The 16,118-nt window shown below is 41.7% G+C and overlaps 1 protein-coding gene across 1 annotated transcript in view; it reads right to left on the bottom strand.

Moving 5' to 3' along the window:
- Positions 1–16,118, bottom strand: part of ARNT2 (aryl-hydrocarbon receptor nuclear translocator 2) — a 79,747-nt gene that overhangs the window by 6,657 nt on the left and 56,972 nt on the right. The window contains exons 13-16 of the mRNA XM_009330894.1: positions 8,925–8,997; positions 8,644–8,767; positions 4,409–4,508; positions 1,641–1,779 (exon numbers count right to left, since the gene is read on the bottom strand). Of these exons, the coding sequence (XP_009329169.1) occupies positions 1,641–1,779; positions 4,409–4,508; positions 8,644–8,767; positions 8,925–8,997 (436 nt within the window). The remainder of the gene's footprint in view (positions 1–1,640; positions 1,780–4,408; positions 4,509–8,643; positions 8,768–8,924; positions 8,998–16,118) is intronic.

Below are 16,118 nucleotides of genomic sequence, written 5' to 3'. Positions count from 1 at the left end.
CCCGGCACCGAGGTCAGGCTGACAGGCCTGTAGTTCCCCGGATCCTCCTTCCGGCCCTTCTTGTAGATGGGCGTCACATTGGCCAGCCTCCAGTCGTCAAATCCGCTAGCTAATCCACTAGCATTGTACGCAGTAACACTTGGAGAATTTCTGGTGTCTAGTGATAAAGATCAATATTTCACGTTGCTAAAAATATTACATAAAATGATAAAGATAATATGCATAGCATAAAATAACACTTCACTGTGGGCCTTAGAGCAGTTTCTCTTTCATAAGGCTCTTTCTAGGATGCCCAGGGAAGTGGTTGAGTCACCATCCCTGGAGGTATTTAAAAGACGTGTAGATGTGGTGCTTAGGGACATGGTTTAGGGGTGGACTTGGCAGTGCTAGGTTAATGGTTGGACTTGATGATCTTAAAGGTCTTTTCCAACCTAAACAATTCTATGATTCTACAATTCTTGGACAAATGCAGGGGAGCTGGGGGAGGAAAACAGATCCCAACAGGCATATAACATGATGAAGATGCTATTAAGTCTTCAGCTCAGTTCCAACCTAAGAAATCATACATTTCTAAAGGTTTCCACAATGAGAGTGAGAGCGTGACATGTCACTTCTGCAAGGCTTAACTCTGTTTTACTTTATTTACGATAGATGAATGAATTCCAATTTCCATACACTCACATACAAACTCTGTTGACTTGGACAGAATTTGGACAGTAAGAGGGATGAGTAATTTTTTTTTTTTTAGTAATTTTTAGCATCCTCCATATCATTAAAAAAAAAAGTTAATGTTACAACTAGATTTCATTAAACAGGTGTGACAGAATAACCATGGCACACTGAGGGCTGGGAAGAATCAGTGATTCATGTGGAAACAATTCAGTTACTGAAAAATTATTTAGTGCCCGCCCCAACATGCCGTTCTAGCCTACTGAACAATGGAAAGTCAAGAGTGATTAGGAGCTGCATTAATGACAGCTCAAACATGATTATTTCATATTATTTGTCTTTAACAGAGTTTCAAAACAGTTTTTTCATTGTTACACAGAACAAGAGGTGATTTCTGGGTTAACATTGCCAAGCGCAGGGCACCTGATGGAGGGATGCGCTGTTGCCTCCCGCACACGACACAGCGTGAGCTACACTGGGCAGTGCTAACGGAGGGGCAACAGGCTAAGTAGCCTCCGCTCTGAATTCATGCCTGGATTTGTATGTGCCCCTTTCTGGTAACTCTGCTAACTGTGGGTAACATTGCTGGGTGCAAGGTCTTGGTCCAAGAAAGATTTAATTCACAGGCTTAATACTAAAGTGTAACAGCTGTCCTCTTTTACTTCATTCAGTGCACATATAAAAATAAGTGGAGGACCGAGACCTTGCACTGCGATTTATGTCAGCGTAGTGACTGCCACTATTATGAACACTATTACAAACTAAATGCAGTTACACATCGGGCAGCTGTCTCAAATTATTATAACCTGCCAAGGAACAGAAGCGGGGGAACCGATTTCTCTCCAACCACAAATGATAATGACAAAGTACATTTAATCATGTTATAAATGGGGTTTACTAATTCTTTTGTAAAAAGCACAGAGATTGCAAATCTTTACTGACCATGAAAATAGAACACCTTTAATCAATACCTGTCCTGGAAATGGTGGGCGATTTCCTGTCCAGGCAACCTGACTCTGGTTTAGCTGGCGAGATATCTGTGTCAGATTCTGGCCTGTTGATGAAGAAGACTGGATGTCGTTCACACCAGGCACATGTACCACAGATGAACTAAAGGAACAGAAACAGTGCCTCATTTGTAGGATATATTCTCGATGCACAAATAGTATTCCAGACACGGAAATGTTGATAACCACATTAAAACTAATTGTTCAATCTGTCTTAATTAAAAATGACTTAAAACCATCGCAAAACTATGAAACATATTGGCATTCTAAAATGTCAGTTCAAATAGACGCAGAGGGCAAAATTATTTTGAATTAGACTTCTGTAATCTCTTTGAAAAGGCTTGCAAGAATAAAATCAGCCTAACACACGGCGCATAAACACTTAGCTCCATACTAGTTTAACATCTAATGCATTAAAAAAAACCTGCTTGCAGAGAGTATTCAAGCAGCTACTTAATTTTAAATTTATGTTTAAAGTCAACAGTTATTCAAGCATGTGCTTAAATGCCATCTTAAATGAAGATGCACAAAAAGATGATACTTTTAAGTACTTCTTTATTTGTTTCCTGCCTCGGAATTAAGAAGTGTGTGTTATATATTAAAAATTTGAGCTTTTAATTCCTTTTTTCACCAACTGATGCTAAAGAAGAGCATGCAGTTATATACCCAGGCAAAAGAATAATCAAGACAGAAAAACTAATGTAATAGCTTTGGAATTAAAAAAAAAAAAGTATTTCCAAAGGAACTTGTTTATACGTTAGCTGTTTCCTAATTACTGAATTTCACTACAGAGAAATTTCCCAGAAATTCCTAATTAGAAGTTAAATTTAATGAAGGACTGCTCCACTTTACCATGTTATTCTCATGTAGGTCTTGAACAACTGAATCTATATAACCACACGTTGTGAATGTGCTTTTATATATTTTTATATATAAAAATACAGATTTATTATTTTACATGTCATATATAAATATATAAATGAATAGAAATGAAGACACAACATACAAAAATGCTTTTGTGCATCAATTGAAACAGCTTGCTCTTTTCTCCAATCCCTTCCCTATTGTCTATTTTCAGAATCTTACAGAGAAAGAAGAGAGCAGACTGGGAAAAGAAGTAAACAAGGCTGAGCAGAGAGGAAGCAGGAATCTGATTCCTCTGAGAAGGCTGACAAAATCCCTCCCAGAGTGGTAAGCAAAACGTGGCAGGCATTTGAATATGGGAGCAGTTATTCTTTCTTAAGCCACCTAAAAGCAAAGTGTGTGTTTAGAAATGCTTTGTAGAGTTTGTTTTCTATTTTTTTTTATTTTATTTTTATTTTTTACTACCACAGAGTCTCCAAAGAGGGAAATGTGGACCAGAAAGTCGATCTAAATCTGGCTGAACTCGGAAGCACACAACACCTGCTGGGGAGGGCTGGCCTTACTGCCAACACCTTCCCAGCTGGACTGGCAAGTGCCATCGTCCAAGGGGCTTAGACCGTATCTGGAATATGGACTTTGAAACCAGGATTCTGCAAAATAGTGCCTAAAGGCTGCCCGGGCTCAGTGACTGAATGGACCAGCCTGGAGAGCATTCAAGGAGGACAGTTCATTGAGGGTGGAAATGCTGGCAGATGTGTCATCACTTGATGTAATAGAACAGCAGCAGGGAAAAAGCTATAGTTAAACATGAGGATTTAACAAAGAAAATGAACAAAACATACGCCAAACCCCAAGATGGCAAGTCAGCCATCCAGTAATATACAATATCCAATTAAAAGACATTTTAATTTACTGTCATATCCCCCCCAAGTTATTCTTGGTTTTAATTTGACAAAACTCACCCACAGGGATTTTATTTCTCCCCACTGAGATTATTAGCAATTTTAATTTTAGGAACACATTGGTTTAAATAAAATTATTGTTTGCAGTTGTTTTCTAATTCCTGGAACTGATAGCCTCTGCATAGCTGTTCCTTCACATTCACAACCTTGGTCGGTCTAAAACAGGAGAATGAAACTCCAGTATGACAGTCCCAGAACGGTGATACGAAAGCCACTAAGGTAAATATAATCACTGTTACCACACTCTCAAAAAGTGACTGGAAATGAAAGCAAACTCTTAAACTTCAGATTAGCCAAATCTGTATTGCCAGCTGGTAGACAACAACACGCACTTTGAATAACTCAAAAATGCCTCGAAAATGCCAGATGACCACCTTATGTCTATTTGGAAGCTGCCTTAGAAAACTATTCCATGCCCGTGTCCCAGCCCTCACCAGGGACTATGGATGAAGCATCCCTCTGTTCCCTTTAATAAGGTGTCCACACTGATGCCCTTCAAGGCAGCCTGCAGAAGTCCTGACAGCTGTAAGTGCAGAACAAATCTTTGCACCTTCCTAGCTTGGTTGAATGTTCCTCAGAACTCTGAGTCTGCCCCATTACCTCTCAGATTTATTTCCCTTCATGATGTGTTGCTGCTTCTTACCTTTCTTCCAATTACATCATCACAGCAACAAGTATCTACTTACCAGCCACTATTTTTAACAGAGATATCCAAATCGTCTCAGCTTGTAAGCCTACTCTAAGGGCTGAGACATCACGTAGGAGTGAAGTGTACACAAAGCAAAGTTCATTCATGTAAAGAAAGCCCTTGCATCTTAGGTTGGGTTTTTTTTCCACTAGATTGAAGAGGAACAGTCCCCCACTATCAGAGAGAAGCTGATACGTTCAGGATCTGGACTACAGTACCTGAAAGTCTTTCCTGAATGTCCTGGCTGAAATGGGCTTCCCTGTGAGTAAAGCTGCTGGTTTCCTGCTGTGGATGCTGAGGCCATCATTTTTTTATCTGCTACAAAAGAAAAGCAAATCACAGGAAGAAAAAAGTTTAGGGGATGAGAAAATGAAGGCAAAATTGTTTAATGAGAATTGCAATGTATATTTTTTTTTATGAGGAAGCCCTGTGGAACACATTAAGAATGACCCAAAAGGGCTATGTGACAATTCAGTACGAAACGAGAGGCACAGCTGGTTTGTGTCTACTTCATACCACCTTGGCAGCATGTACCTCATTAATGCTATTGTTTGCATGGAACATAACACTGGTATGTGCCCTCCGGCCACGCAGCCTGGACCTTCTCTGTGCCCACTGGAAGCTGCTCCTGACCATGCAGGCAGGAGGGGGAACGGGAGGGAGCGGCTCTGGCCGAAGCAGGGAGTGATGGGTGCATGGGTCCCAGCTACAGACTGGGAAGGGGAACAAAGGTTTTCTGGAAGAATGATGGGAGAGTCTGCCCGAGGGAATGGAGGAATGCCACATGAAACAAGCCTGGTCTGAAAAAGGTCTGATGCGTGTGCACCTCTGTGGCTACCTGGGGGTGGCCTCAGGTGAGGGTACGTTGCTGGCACCAGGAGAAGCCCTCCAGGGCCGCTGCTGTTATCGCAGCCTGTTTGCACTGAGGTAGCAGCTGAGGGCCCACACCCCGCTGGGTTAAACGGCCCAGGGAACGGTGTCAAAGAGCCCCTCTCCTAACCAGCTGACAGTCTGCTTCCCTCCAGGACAGCCGGAGAGGAGCACCCGACACTCCCAGGCAGCCTGGTGGCATGCCTGCAGATCTCAGGGTGACTACTTGCAAACCTGGGTGATCCTGCAGCCCCTACCTGCATTTCAATCTCACAGGTGGCTGGAGGCACTCTGCTTCTGAGTGTCTGCAAGACTTGGGCACCTGAGCTGTGGCAAGGCAAAACACTGGTCTCTTATGGATTTTGCTGTCCTATATGTGGCTTGAGGGAGCCATGAAATAGGATGCAAGCATCCCAGTGGGGTGTAAGACAACTACCGTAGTGAATAACACACACAGAGATGCCATTAACTTTTATAGTCTACTCTTAATGTGGCAACTGGAGATCAAGCTCTAATTGAAATGAAACGAGACTGGGTGAACAGTGCCATTTGGTCCCTTAATTTAATTTTCTGGCACTGGATTAATCCAAAGCCCAGGGAAACCTCACCGCTACTACTTTTCTTAAAATAATTTAAAGGTCTGCTCCACCACCCTTTATTCCCTTTCCCCATCTTGCCTTACTACCAGCAAGCGCAAAACACCCCGCAACTCACTGATGGCTTTGCAACCATTTGTTGCTATGCACCTCTGACAGGCCTAGAAATCAAGTCTGCCTCCTCATTTTCCCCTTTGCTCTTTTCAGATTCCCACTCATTTCACAAGATGCTCTCCTGAACAAAAGGCCCGCTCAACTCACAAGTAATAGAAGTATTTTTTAGTTTTCCCTAGCTTTTAGAGACCTTGTGAGTGTGGCTCACCAAAGGCCTCCAACACACAGCAGTTTCTCTGTTACCCAAGTTCTTCTTACATTATGTTCCTAACAAGAATCTAAGCTCGCCTTCCCAAAGGAAAAAGTCACCTCAAATTACCTCACGGGAGCCTCGGAGAAGGAGCGTGCATGCCACTGATGCCAGCTGTCATTGCTTTTCCTCTGTAATGTAGAAATTTGTAGAAATTCCTCACTGGCTAGATATATTGCCCAGCACAGACACCGAGTCTGGGCTGCAAACCTATGCTCTGATATAAAAAAAGAAAAAGAGAAACGGGGACAAGGCCTAGAGAAGGTTGAGTATGTAGTAGGAAGAATTGAGAATGGGTTGGGATATCTCTGAGAAGGACAGATGATTATGCCCTTTTTTGCAGTAATGTCATTCTTGCATGAGATGTCCCATTTTCTAAGGCCACCCTTTACAGGGATACCAAACTCTCAGGGTTGGAAGAGACTGAGCCAAAATCCTGCTGGTACTTTAGATATTTGAGAACACTTCACCAGCAAAATTGAGAGTGCCCTAAATGAACTGGAATTCCTCAAGCGGAGCAGAGTTGCCATGGCAGCTACCAGGGTCTGTGCCGCAGGATGAGGCCAAGACAAAGGGAACAGCTAAACTAATCGCAAGCGGCTAAATCGGCTTTAAAATCTCTTTCCTGGGTTACAACGAATGCTCTTTAGCCTCTGAATCTGGCCCTCATCTCTCCCAGCTGCATTCCCACTGAGGACTTAATGCACTAATTCTCTGCTCTCACCTTTGGTACAGCACTGAAAACCTATTTTGTTTTGGTGTTTTACCTGCATCCTTAGACCTGTTTCTCTCTAAACCCCATCTCTGTACTGGTCAATGATATGCCCTTCTCCCAGCAGGACCATTGTTTCTGCCTGTAGAATGAAGAAGATCTCTGTAAGAACCGCATCATCCCGTGCTTCAAAGCACTTGCATGAATCGGTTGAAGCCAGGCTTCCTCTCCCCACTTTTGTTTTTTAATTATGTGTGGCCACTGCATGCAATTATGGCAACAATCTCCCTATGTCAAACCTGTATTTTTACAGAATGTAGCAGAGAATGAGATCGGATATCAACATAATGCAAATGTCTTGCAGGCAGCATGCAGGTTTGTCAATATTGGTTTTGGACAGCGTATCTCATCTCTAACTGCGAACCATCTCTTTTTATCATTCAGAGAAGACCTTGATCACAGCTCCCATGAGAAATTCAGACAGGGTGAATGTCCCAAAAAAAGCATAGCCTGTAAATTGATAAGAATGAAAAGAGAAACGGCATTTCCAAGAACATAACCTCCCAGCTACCTCACAGCTTGCTAGACCCTTAACCCTAACCCCTCCCCACAAACAGTTGAGAGCTGCCTGAAAAAGAGCCAATAAGGCAGCCAAAAAGCAAGATGTTCTTGCTTGGAAAAACATAATCCGGTGTTTAGGGTTGGAGTCTTGCTACCTTCTAATGGACCCCTTTTATGGCCTCAGCTGTTGACTTCACTGTTAGAGTAGACAGACAAGGATGAACAGGAATAACAGAGAAGTCCTAGCAACAGGAGGACAGAATGTCAAGTCTACCCTGCAGTTACAATGCTTTCTCCATTTGAAAAGGCCAAGCCAGACATAAGAAACCAATGCAGTGAGGTCATCTCCCAACACCCCTGGAGTCAAACCCTGTGGGTTGTTTCCTTCATGCGCTGCGTGACACGCACGTTGATTTATTTAAAACAAATGTAAAAACTTCTCTTTTTCAGTGAGGACAGTTAAGAACAATAAACAATTAACGAGTTCTTCCACGAGCAGTGGAATTAATGAGCCTGGTTTCCTACAGATCTATTTCGGATGACCCCTTCAGCTGCCAGTCTTCTCAATGACTTCTGTCTGTTAGGGCAACAGGCAGCATAGGTTGGGGCTAGTTTGAGTCAGCTATGTCTGTCCAACTGACAAGGTGGCTGCTACCTCTTAGAACAGGGCTGGGAAATCCTTCGGTGATGGCACTCAGTAAGGACTCTGTCCTCACAGTAATTTTCACAAAATATAGAAGAACATACTATTTCTGAGACTCCTATCACTCTTATAAGAACTTGCCGACAAGTTCAAAAGTTGTGGGAAAAAGAGCAAGGACTCACCGTGACTGGAGATGCCTCAACTGACCAGAAAACAAGTATATTACTACACTTCAAGGCAGCATATACCTCTGAAAGCATCAATGCAAAAGCTGGTGGTTTGATAAAAAACTGCAGGCCTATCTTAAGACTACATGGTAACTTTCTTAATCCATGTCTATTCAGAGAGACGAACTCTCATCTGCTGTTTAAGAAAGAAAATATATACTTAGAAATGGCAAGTTCTGCTCAGTATGTTTAGTATCTACGAACACTGCCTAAGGTGCCCCTGTAAAATGAAAAGAGAATCAAAAATAGGTAGCTCTGGTGACACGAAAGCTGTCCTTCCCTCCTTGAATTTACTCCTCATCATCTTCAGGGGAAATATCAACTACGGGCAAATTCTAGGAAACCTCCTGAAGACTGATGTTGCTTGGAAATTTCTCTGCCACGTTGTAGTTTCTCTTCATTCTTCCAAAGCTGTGCTCCACATCATGTAACCAAGCTTAACACAGTATTAAAAATTAAACATCAGAGACATTCACTTACAAGCAGTTATTCCAGCAAACATCTCAGCAAATCTAGGATCTCTCTCTTGGGAGAAGATAGCATCAGGCTTTTCCACAGATTTTCCACCCTCATGAACGTTAGCTGGTATACTTGGAACAGGCACCTGTTGAGATACACAGAGGAAGGTAACTCCCTCCATCGTATTTGCCAAAAAGGAATTCAGGGACAGTCACAATGTATTTTTAATTTTGCTGAAATCTGCCATTGCTTTACGTTTTAAAAGATCACAGGCACAAAAATAAAAACTTGAGAAATTTCACCTGAGATAAGTCATAGGATGACAGCCCATCTCTTTGATGTACTTCAAGTTCTGCTTGCTGCTGCTGAAGTTGTCTGCAAAGGAGACAAAATGACTTCGTTACAAAAACCAATTCAGAAACAAAAAGGAACAGCCATGGTCTCCTATTTTATACTCCAAGTGAAACATCTCTCAGATGATTTAGTAAATCCTTCACTGTGAGATTCATCTGTTTTTAAAGCTTTCTCATTTGAGAAAGCTTGCACCACAGGAATGTAACAGGGCACATGAAGAGTTTTGCTGTAGTAGCCCAGAAATGTAGGTGGGTAAGTAATAGAGGATGGAATACAACCTCCTTATAAAGGATTTAAGAATTCACTACTAAGACACCAAGAATGTCTTCCTCATGATAACGATGAATATACCAGACCCCTTCACTGATCCTACTGAAGTAAACAGGAAACCTCCAGTAACATTAATGCAGAATTATGCCAGTCAATAAGAAAAAGTGATCGCAGCTCTGTCTGAAGCATGTCAGACCAAATGGAACAACCTGTTGAGCTAGAAGGAACCGCATATAAATCCTTCTTTGTAATAAAACCTATTTAACATGCTTTGGTTCTACTCTCCTCAGGACCCAAGTCCAGATTGTATTCAATTTTTGAAAGCTTTTAAGGCAGTGAATGTCCAGAAATAAATTGCTTGTGCTACTATATAAAATCAAGACATTACATAAAATCAATTTGTGTTGACAAATGCCACAGAAAACACAAGTCTCCTTTTCATGCTAATCAGAACTGAACAAAAAATATCTGTTGTTTAAATGAGATAAAAATCACTGGAAGTAATAGCCTTAATCCAATTATATGAATTTAGGAAAAATTAAATGTGCAGCAGCAATAGAAAAATACTTCAAAAGAAACTGCCAGAGCTAATAAATGTTACAGGCCATATGCCAGAATGAAGAACTTTAGTGTTGAAAACTCTGCAGATCCTTGAAATGCACTTGATTTGTGTTTCGTGCCAGGAGCTGTTACTTAACTACAACAATTAGCCAATATCAACAGATAAAATCATCGGAAGTCATGAGAATTAACCGACGGGTGACCTGTAAGGACATCGTGCAAGTGGTGGTAAGTCAGGCATGTTCACATTCTACATGTGCAAATATTGCCTATTTATAAAAATGTGCAGATCTTTTATATAGTTGTAATATATCTAGCACAGTGATCTTCTGAATCCAGTTCTTCACTTGCTTTTTTAATTCTGAAAGGACAGAAATTCAAAGCCCCTAATTTAAAAAAAAAAAATAATCAGAGACAGTTCTATTAATTGTTGCTATTGGAAATTTTGAAGTTACTGTAACAAAACAACTTCTACACAAAAAGCCACTGTGCAGTTACAGATTATGAGAAATAAAACCCAATCCTTTGGAAATGAAAGGCGAAAGTGCTACTGATGCAGTAAGACCAGAATTTTACCATTAAAATGTGAACTTATGCTTTCTTGTTTGGGCTTACGCCATCCACACGTTGGGGCATTAGGAACCTCGCTTGTCTGAGCATAGGTTTGTGTGACTGTTGGCTCTGTCCCAACGCCGAGCTGGGACGGCAGAGCGCGAGAGCCACATGATCTTGCCAGCACAGCGCTGGGTTTGAGCTGTGCCCAGGCTGGAGCCTGATCAAACAACAGCCCTGAACAGCATGGCCACAGCATCACCTTCACTTCACAACTCTGTGTTGAAAGCAGCTTGCAGCCAACGGGCCAGCTGACGCGCAGGCACAACAACTTGAGATTTCCCTGTAAAAGGAAAGGCTCCGCCGTGGCCCTTGTCTGAAGAAGCATCACTGACATGGAGAAGGCAGAGTCCCTAGCTCTGGCATGGGCCAATACCACGAAGGGCACTGAATCAGTCTCTAGGGTGAAGCTGGGAGCTTGCTGGCATTGCAGCATCTCAAGGAAGACTGCCTGTGTAATGACAGAAATACTCAGCAGCTGCAAAATTATCTAAATGTTTTGCACCTTCCATTAATAGTTGTTTTCTGTCGCTTGGTCACAATTAGCGAGACTACTTCTGGCCTGAGGATGCGCAGGGATTATCACAGAGATAATACGCTGTGAGGCTCTTTGCTTAGTTAGCAAAGAAGATATAAACACCCCCAAATTATGCTAAAGCTCAGAGATTAGGATAAGATTGGAGTTGGACTGACAAGAAAGTAAGCTTGATGCGTGGCAAATGATACTTGACAGTGGCCACAGTTTCTGTATGCTTCTGGTCTCTTTCTGAAGGAGAAATCACCTAACGGGCAGGAATTACACACCACGTGGGTTTTCCCCCAGAGAGACACTAGAATGTGACAGGTGGTAATAGATGAGATTTTACAAAATAGCAAGATCATGGATTTGAAACTCTGGAAAATTAGGATACATTTTTGGCCACAGGCTTGAATTTCAGATTTTTATCCAAATCTTCTTTTAAATTTTGAACTGTATAGATTCAAATGTCTAGGGACTGAGAGACAAACTTGCAGACAAAGTCAAATGACAAATTAGGCACAAACTGATGGGAATGTGAGAGACTCCTCAAACAAGCTACTGAAATACATAACAGATTTTTCCATCCCTTGATGCTTTTCCAGAAGACACTTTGCTCAGACACCAGTTACTAGGCTCCATGGCAAATTGGACAAAAATCTGTGACCCGCAACAAACAGAAGATCAGAGTAGATGGCCAAAAGCCTTCTGCTAGCCTTATGGTGTACGAACACATAATGCACGGAATCACTTCTGTGCTATGAGTAACATGCAAGAAAAGTCAGTCCTCTAGGTCATTGGAGCGCCATGGATTTTCCACATTACTTTAGCCAACAGAAAATTCCTAAAAATTACCTCTGGAATGCAAAGAAATTCTTTGTTCACAAGCATAAAATGCATACTTTTCCAACAGAACTATAGGAGGGAATTTAATCATGGCAAATCTATGGGGAAGTTTTTCTAAATACCACCCCGCGGACAATAAACACCATTAAATCCTGTTGTTAACGTGAAAGCTAATTACACTGTTTCATTTGTTTTTACTACGAATGACTTGGTGCATGTGTCAATAAACAGCACATTAGGTCTCTTCTGTTCCGTATAAAGTATGTTTTCTTGATTCAGCCATATACATACAAATGAGCCAAACAAAACAGCATACTTACTAGTTATTTGTTTTGTAGGCACTTCTAACTTAGTGCTCCTTCGCCCTTCTCTACCTTTTATCTCTAATGCTCATTAAGCTGCAGTACAATATAAATACCACATTGTGTTAACAGCACTGAACTTTGGGAACAACCTCCCAAACCCATTTCCTATAAAACCCAAATGCTACGCTGCACTTAATTAAGACTGAAGTGTAAAGCCAGGTTAGCATCTTCTGCTGCTGTTTGCTGCTACTGTTCAAATGATGCTTGAAACCTGAAAGAAACTGTGCAGCAATTCATGGACCGGCCGATCAGGGAGAGCTGAGCGCTGCTGTCGTGGTTGCTTCGGACCTTGCCACCTAACCAGCCCTTTTGACTGAACAGTCAACTCAGGCAGGTCCCTTCAGTCACCCAATTGCTAGATTGTTTTTGTAAAGGTGATACAGAACCAGAGCTTATTACCAGTTTGGGCAAAACTCAAATTGCCGTCTGAGTTTCCAGCCAAAACCCAAACTATCCTTCATTTCAATTTCAGTTTCACAGCTGAAAGAGAAATTTCCTGGCTCTACAGGATACCTAACATAGCCAGTAAGGTATTGTCTGGGTCAACAGAGGACTCTGCCTATACTGCAGGAAATCCTGGCTCACCCACAGATTCGGTATAAAACTGGGACAGCCCTTGGCTTGAACAAGGAATGGTTAAGCGAATCTGAAGGTTTTGATAGTTAATTCAGATTTACTTCAGTAAATGTATTTGGAGGAAAAGGGAAGATTCTGTGAAAGTTCCTTTGACATCGGAGAGGATTTCAGCCAAATTAATCTCTTTTTATAAACACTGAAGTCACCTGTTCCTTTTCCAGGCATCAGAGTAACCAAAAAAGGATTTGAACTTTAAAATGAACAGTTTCTATGGTGGGAGAGAAACAATACTACTGTATCGCTACCAAGCTATTTTTGTATAATACAGGCACACGTGCTTCCTGTGTCTGGTTTGGACAAAAAGGGAGTAATAAAAGCCTTGGGGCTGCCGTTGTAAAATCCTCTTTCAGAAACTCTCAAAATCTCCCTCTTTTAGCCTACAGTTTCAAAGTCACCCCTGTGAAAGGGTCTGTCTTACACTGGCCTTGAGGGATCAGATAGCCCACAGATGGCACAGGGATCATGAGAAAGTAAGTCTTTAGCACCACTACCACAGACTGGAATTTTATCAGAATAGTTGATCTCTTCAGTATTTTGGCCCATGAGAATCCGAAACAGAAAGTATCTTTCCCACAAGCGCGGGCTGATTCATCTGACAGGCTGCCTCCAGCAGCGACCTGTGCCAGCTCACTCCGAGACAAGACTCTTGAGACTTATGAATCCTGCAGTTGTCCTGAATGCACACAGTGCAACATAGGACTTCGGGGCTTACAAAAATGAAACATCAAAATTGCCCTAAAAGTCAGAAAACTATCTTTCTTCTATGTATACGAAGACTTTTATATAGTTTTATCTATCACCATGGCAGATTATTTTATTCAAATGCTGCTCTATGTGTATGTTAAACAAACATTGATCACAACAATTATTTCTTTTTGGAAATCAAACAGTCCCAACTACACAGGAAGATGTGGTCAAATGGGGGAACTCTTCTTTTCAGCCAAACCCAGCACAAATGCTAATCGTTAAATGCTTCATTTCTCCAGGAAGTTTCTCTTGGATGACTACACCCAAGTGAAATGGAGAGAAGTTTTCTTTTCTTTTTTTGCAAGGAACTAAGTGAACATTTGAACCTAATGTTTCGTTACCCTTCCGCACCACAAGCAAGTTTGAAAAGTTGACTGAAGCTCCAAAGGAGTACCTTTAAAAAAAAAAAAAAAAAAAGAAGAAAAAACCCAAAACAACCAAAACAAAAAAATAATCAATTAATCCCTCCACAACTGGAACCACCACTGCCCTCTACAGTCTTTTGGGAAAACGCTGTTCACTGACCAACGCAAAATGAGAGCTATTCTGTTAACAGACACACACAGATGTACGTACTGCAGCTTTAAACTATCCTTAGTTAAAAACTGATTTAAACCTAGAACTTTTGGCTACATTGTCTTCACAGCTTCATGATGAATTTGTAACTGCCTCAAACCTGTATTTTATGGAGCTGTCTAGGTTATCACAGCGACAGCAAATCAAAATTTGTCTCTTGTGCAGAACTGCCTACGACAGTGCAGTGGAAGGCACCCCTGCTTGTTCTCCATGTGAGGCACTTTGCTGGACCCAGAGCATCCGATACTTCCACCGACACGTAAAGACGGCCACGTGCACTGGGGTCAGTGCCGAACGTCTAGCCCCAGCAGGAGCTGAATGAGGAGGTGGAAATCAACAGTTAACATGACGTACGACTCCCCAAGGCATCTAGGAAATCAGAAGTCAAAACATGACCCCAAATGTGAAAAAAAAAAAAAAAAAAATATCCAGAAACAGGCAGGAACAGCAATACATTACAGTAAGCCCTCTTTGGAAATCTGTCTGAGAAGTGGGAGAGAACAGGGGGGGAAACAGAAAACAGTTTGAATAATGCATTCTTTTTACTATTCAAAAGCAGACGTATAATGGGTTGTATCTTGCCATAAGACTAGAACATTTTCTACATGACAGGAAAGAGGGACCATCCTCTGTCAAAGTAGCAGCAGGCAACTTCCATATTAGGTCAGCATTTCTGGGTTGTTATTCAAACCTAGCAAGAGAGAGATAACAAGAGCCAGAAGCTGGCACAGTCCTATTCATCACAGTAAGTGCTGGGATGCCAAACTGAACAGTATAGTGGAGGCCTGGAAAAAAACATTCCCAGAGCCAACACAACATAAGTCCACAACCCCACTTTTTGATCTGTGGACTCTTGGGAACAAAGCACAATTAAGCCAGCCTGGGACAGATTTCAGAAGTCGCTTTTTGTTTCGCAGGCCTGTTTTTGCATATACAAATTATCTGGAAAAGAAATATGGGACAGCAGAAATGTGGAAATATCTATTTTGATGCACGGTGCAGACAGGGAGATCTTCAGCTGTCTGATTTCAAGACACATTTGCTTGTTTTCAATGAGCTTAACTATTCAGTAGGCCCAACTTTTTGGGTATGCAGAAAAAACTGATCAAAACGATTGTGATGGTGGATTTCAAGTGAGTGAAAACACAGCCCTTCTAGTCCAGGTATGTGTCACGTCCAAAGGAGCAAGTTAAGGAACACGCAAAGACATTTACTAGCTTTCTAAGTTCAAATGCTGAAGCCCCAGGGGTTTGGTTTTGCAAGTGGAGAGCTCTCAGCATGCACCTCCACTAGCAGACTGCTCGTTCAGCATTTCCATTATACAATCTAACAGGTTGAGATCTTAAAATCAATAATTTCCTCTGAGCTAAAAACTTGGCAAAAAATCTTTGGTCAGACCAGAAGCAGATTTTGTTTTAGAAATAGATTAAGTTTATATTGGAAAGAAGAAATATTTATAAAAAGCCCCACACTATAAAGCGATGGCTTTATCAAGGCCAGATCAGCTTCTGCAGTTACTGGCTCAGAACTCAGGAGGCTCCAAAAGCATCTCTGCTCAGTTACACAGTGACAAACCTCCACGATAGTCCTAGGGTGACCTCATCCTAAGAGGTCCAATGACAGATTTTTGAAAATATTAATTCAAAGACAGGATGATTTAATTTCCCTCTTAAGATAAGGGGTTGGATCTGTCCCCATACCTCAGGATATTCCACCAGATCTTAACTGAGGAACCCTTCCCACTCAAGCCTACTAGGAAATAATTTTGCCAGCTTTCATAGGCCATAAGAGTAGACGCAGCTCAAGGAGAAGATGCCCAGGACTACGGAATGGTATGATCACAGTGAACACGGACACGCAATTTTTTCTTTGGCTTAGGAATCAGGCTAACCTTCCTCCACTATCAGGACAGCTGGGCTGCTGCTGGAAGCTCTGTGCTAGTTTAAGGCAGCCTGGACTGAGATCAATGGGCTTGTCTAATGACATAGCAAGTAAGTGACGTTTCTCCCCCA

Source organism: Pygoscelis adeliae, unplaced genomic scaffold (genome assembly GCF_000699105.1).
Source record: "Pygoscelis adeliae isolate BGI_AS28 unplaced genomic scaffold, ASM69910v1 Scaffold318, whole genome shotgun sequence".
Lineage (NCBI taxonomy): Eukaryota > Metazoa > Chordata > Aves > Sphenisciformes > Spheniscidae > Pygoscelis > Pygoscelis adeliae.
Note: the sequence above shows the minus strand (reverse complement) of the source record. Positions and strands in the feature narration are given on the sequence as shown.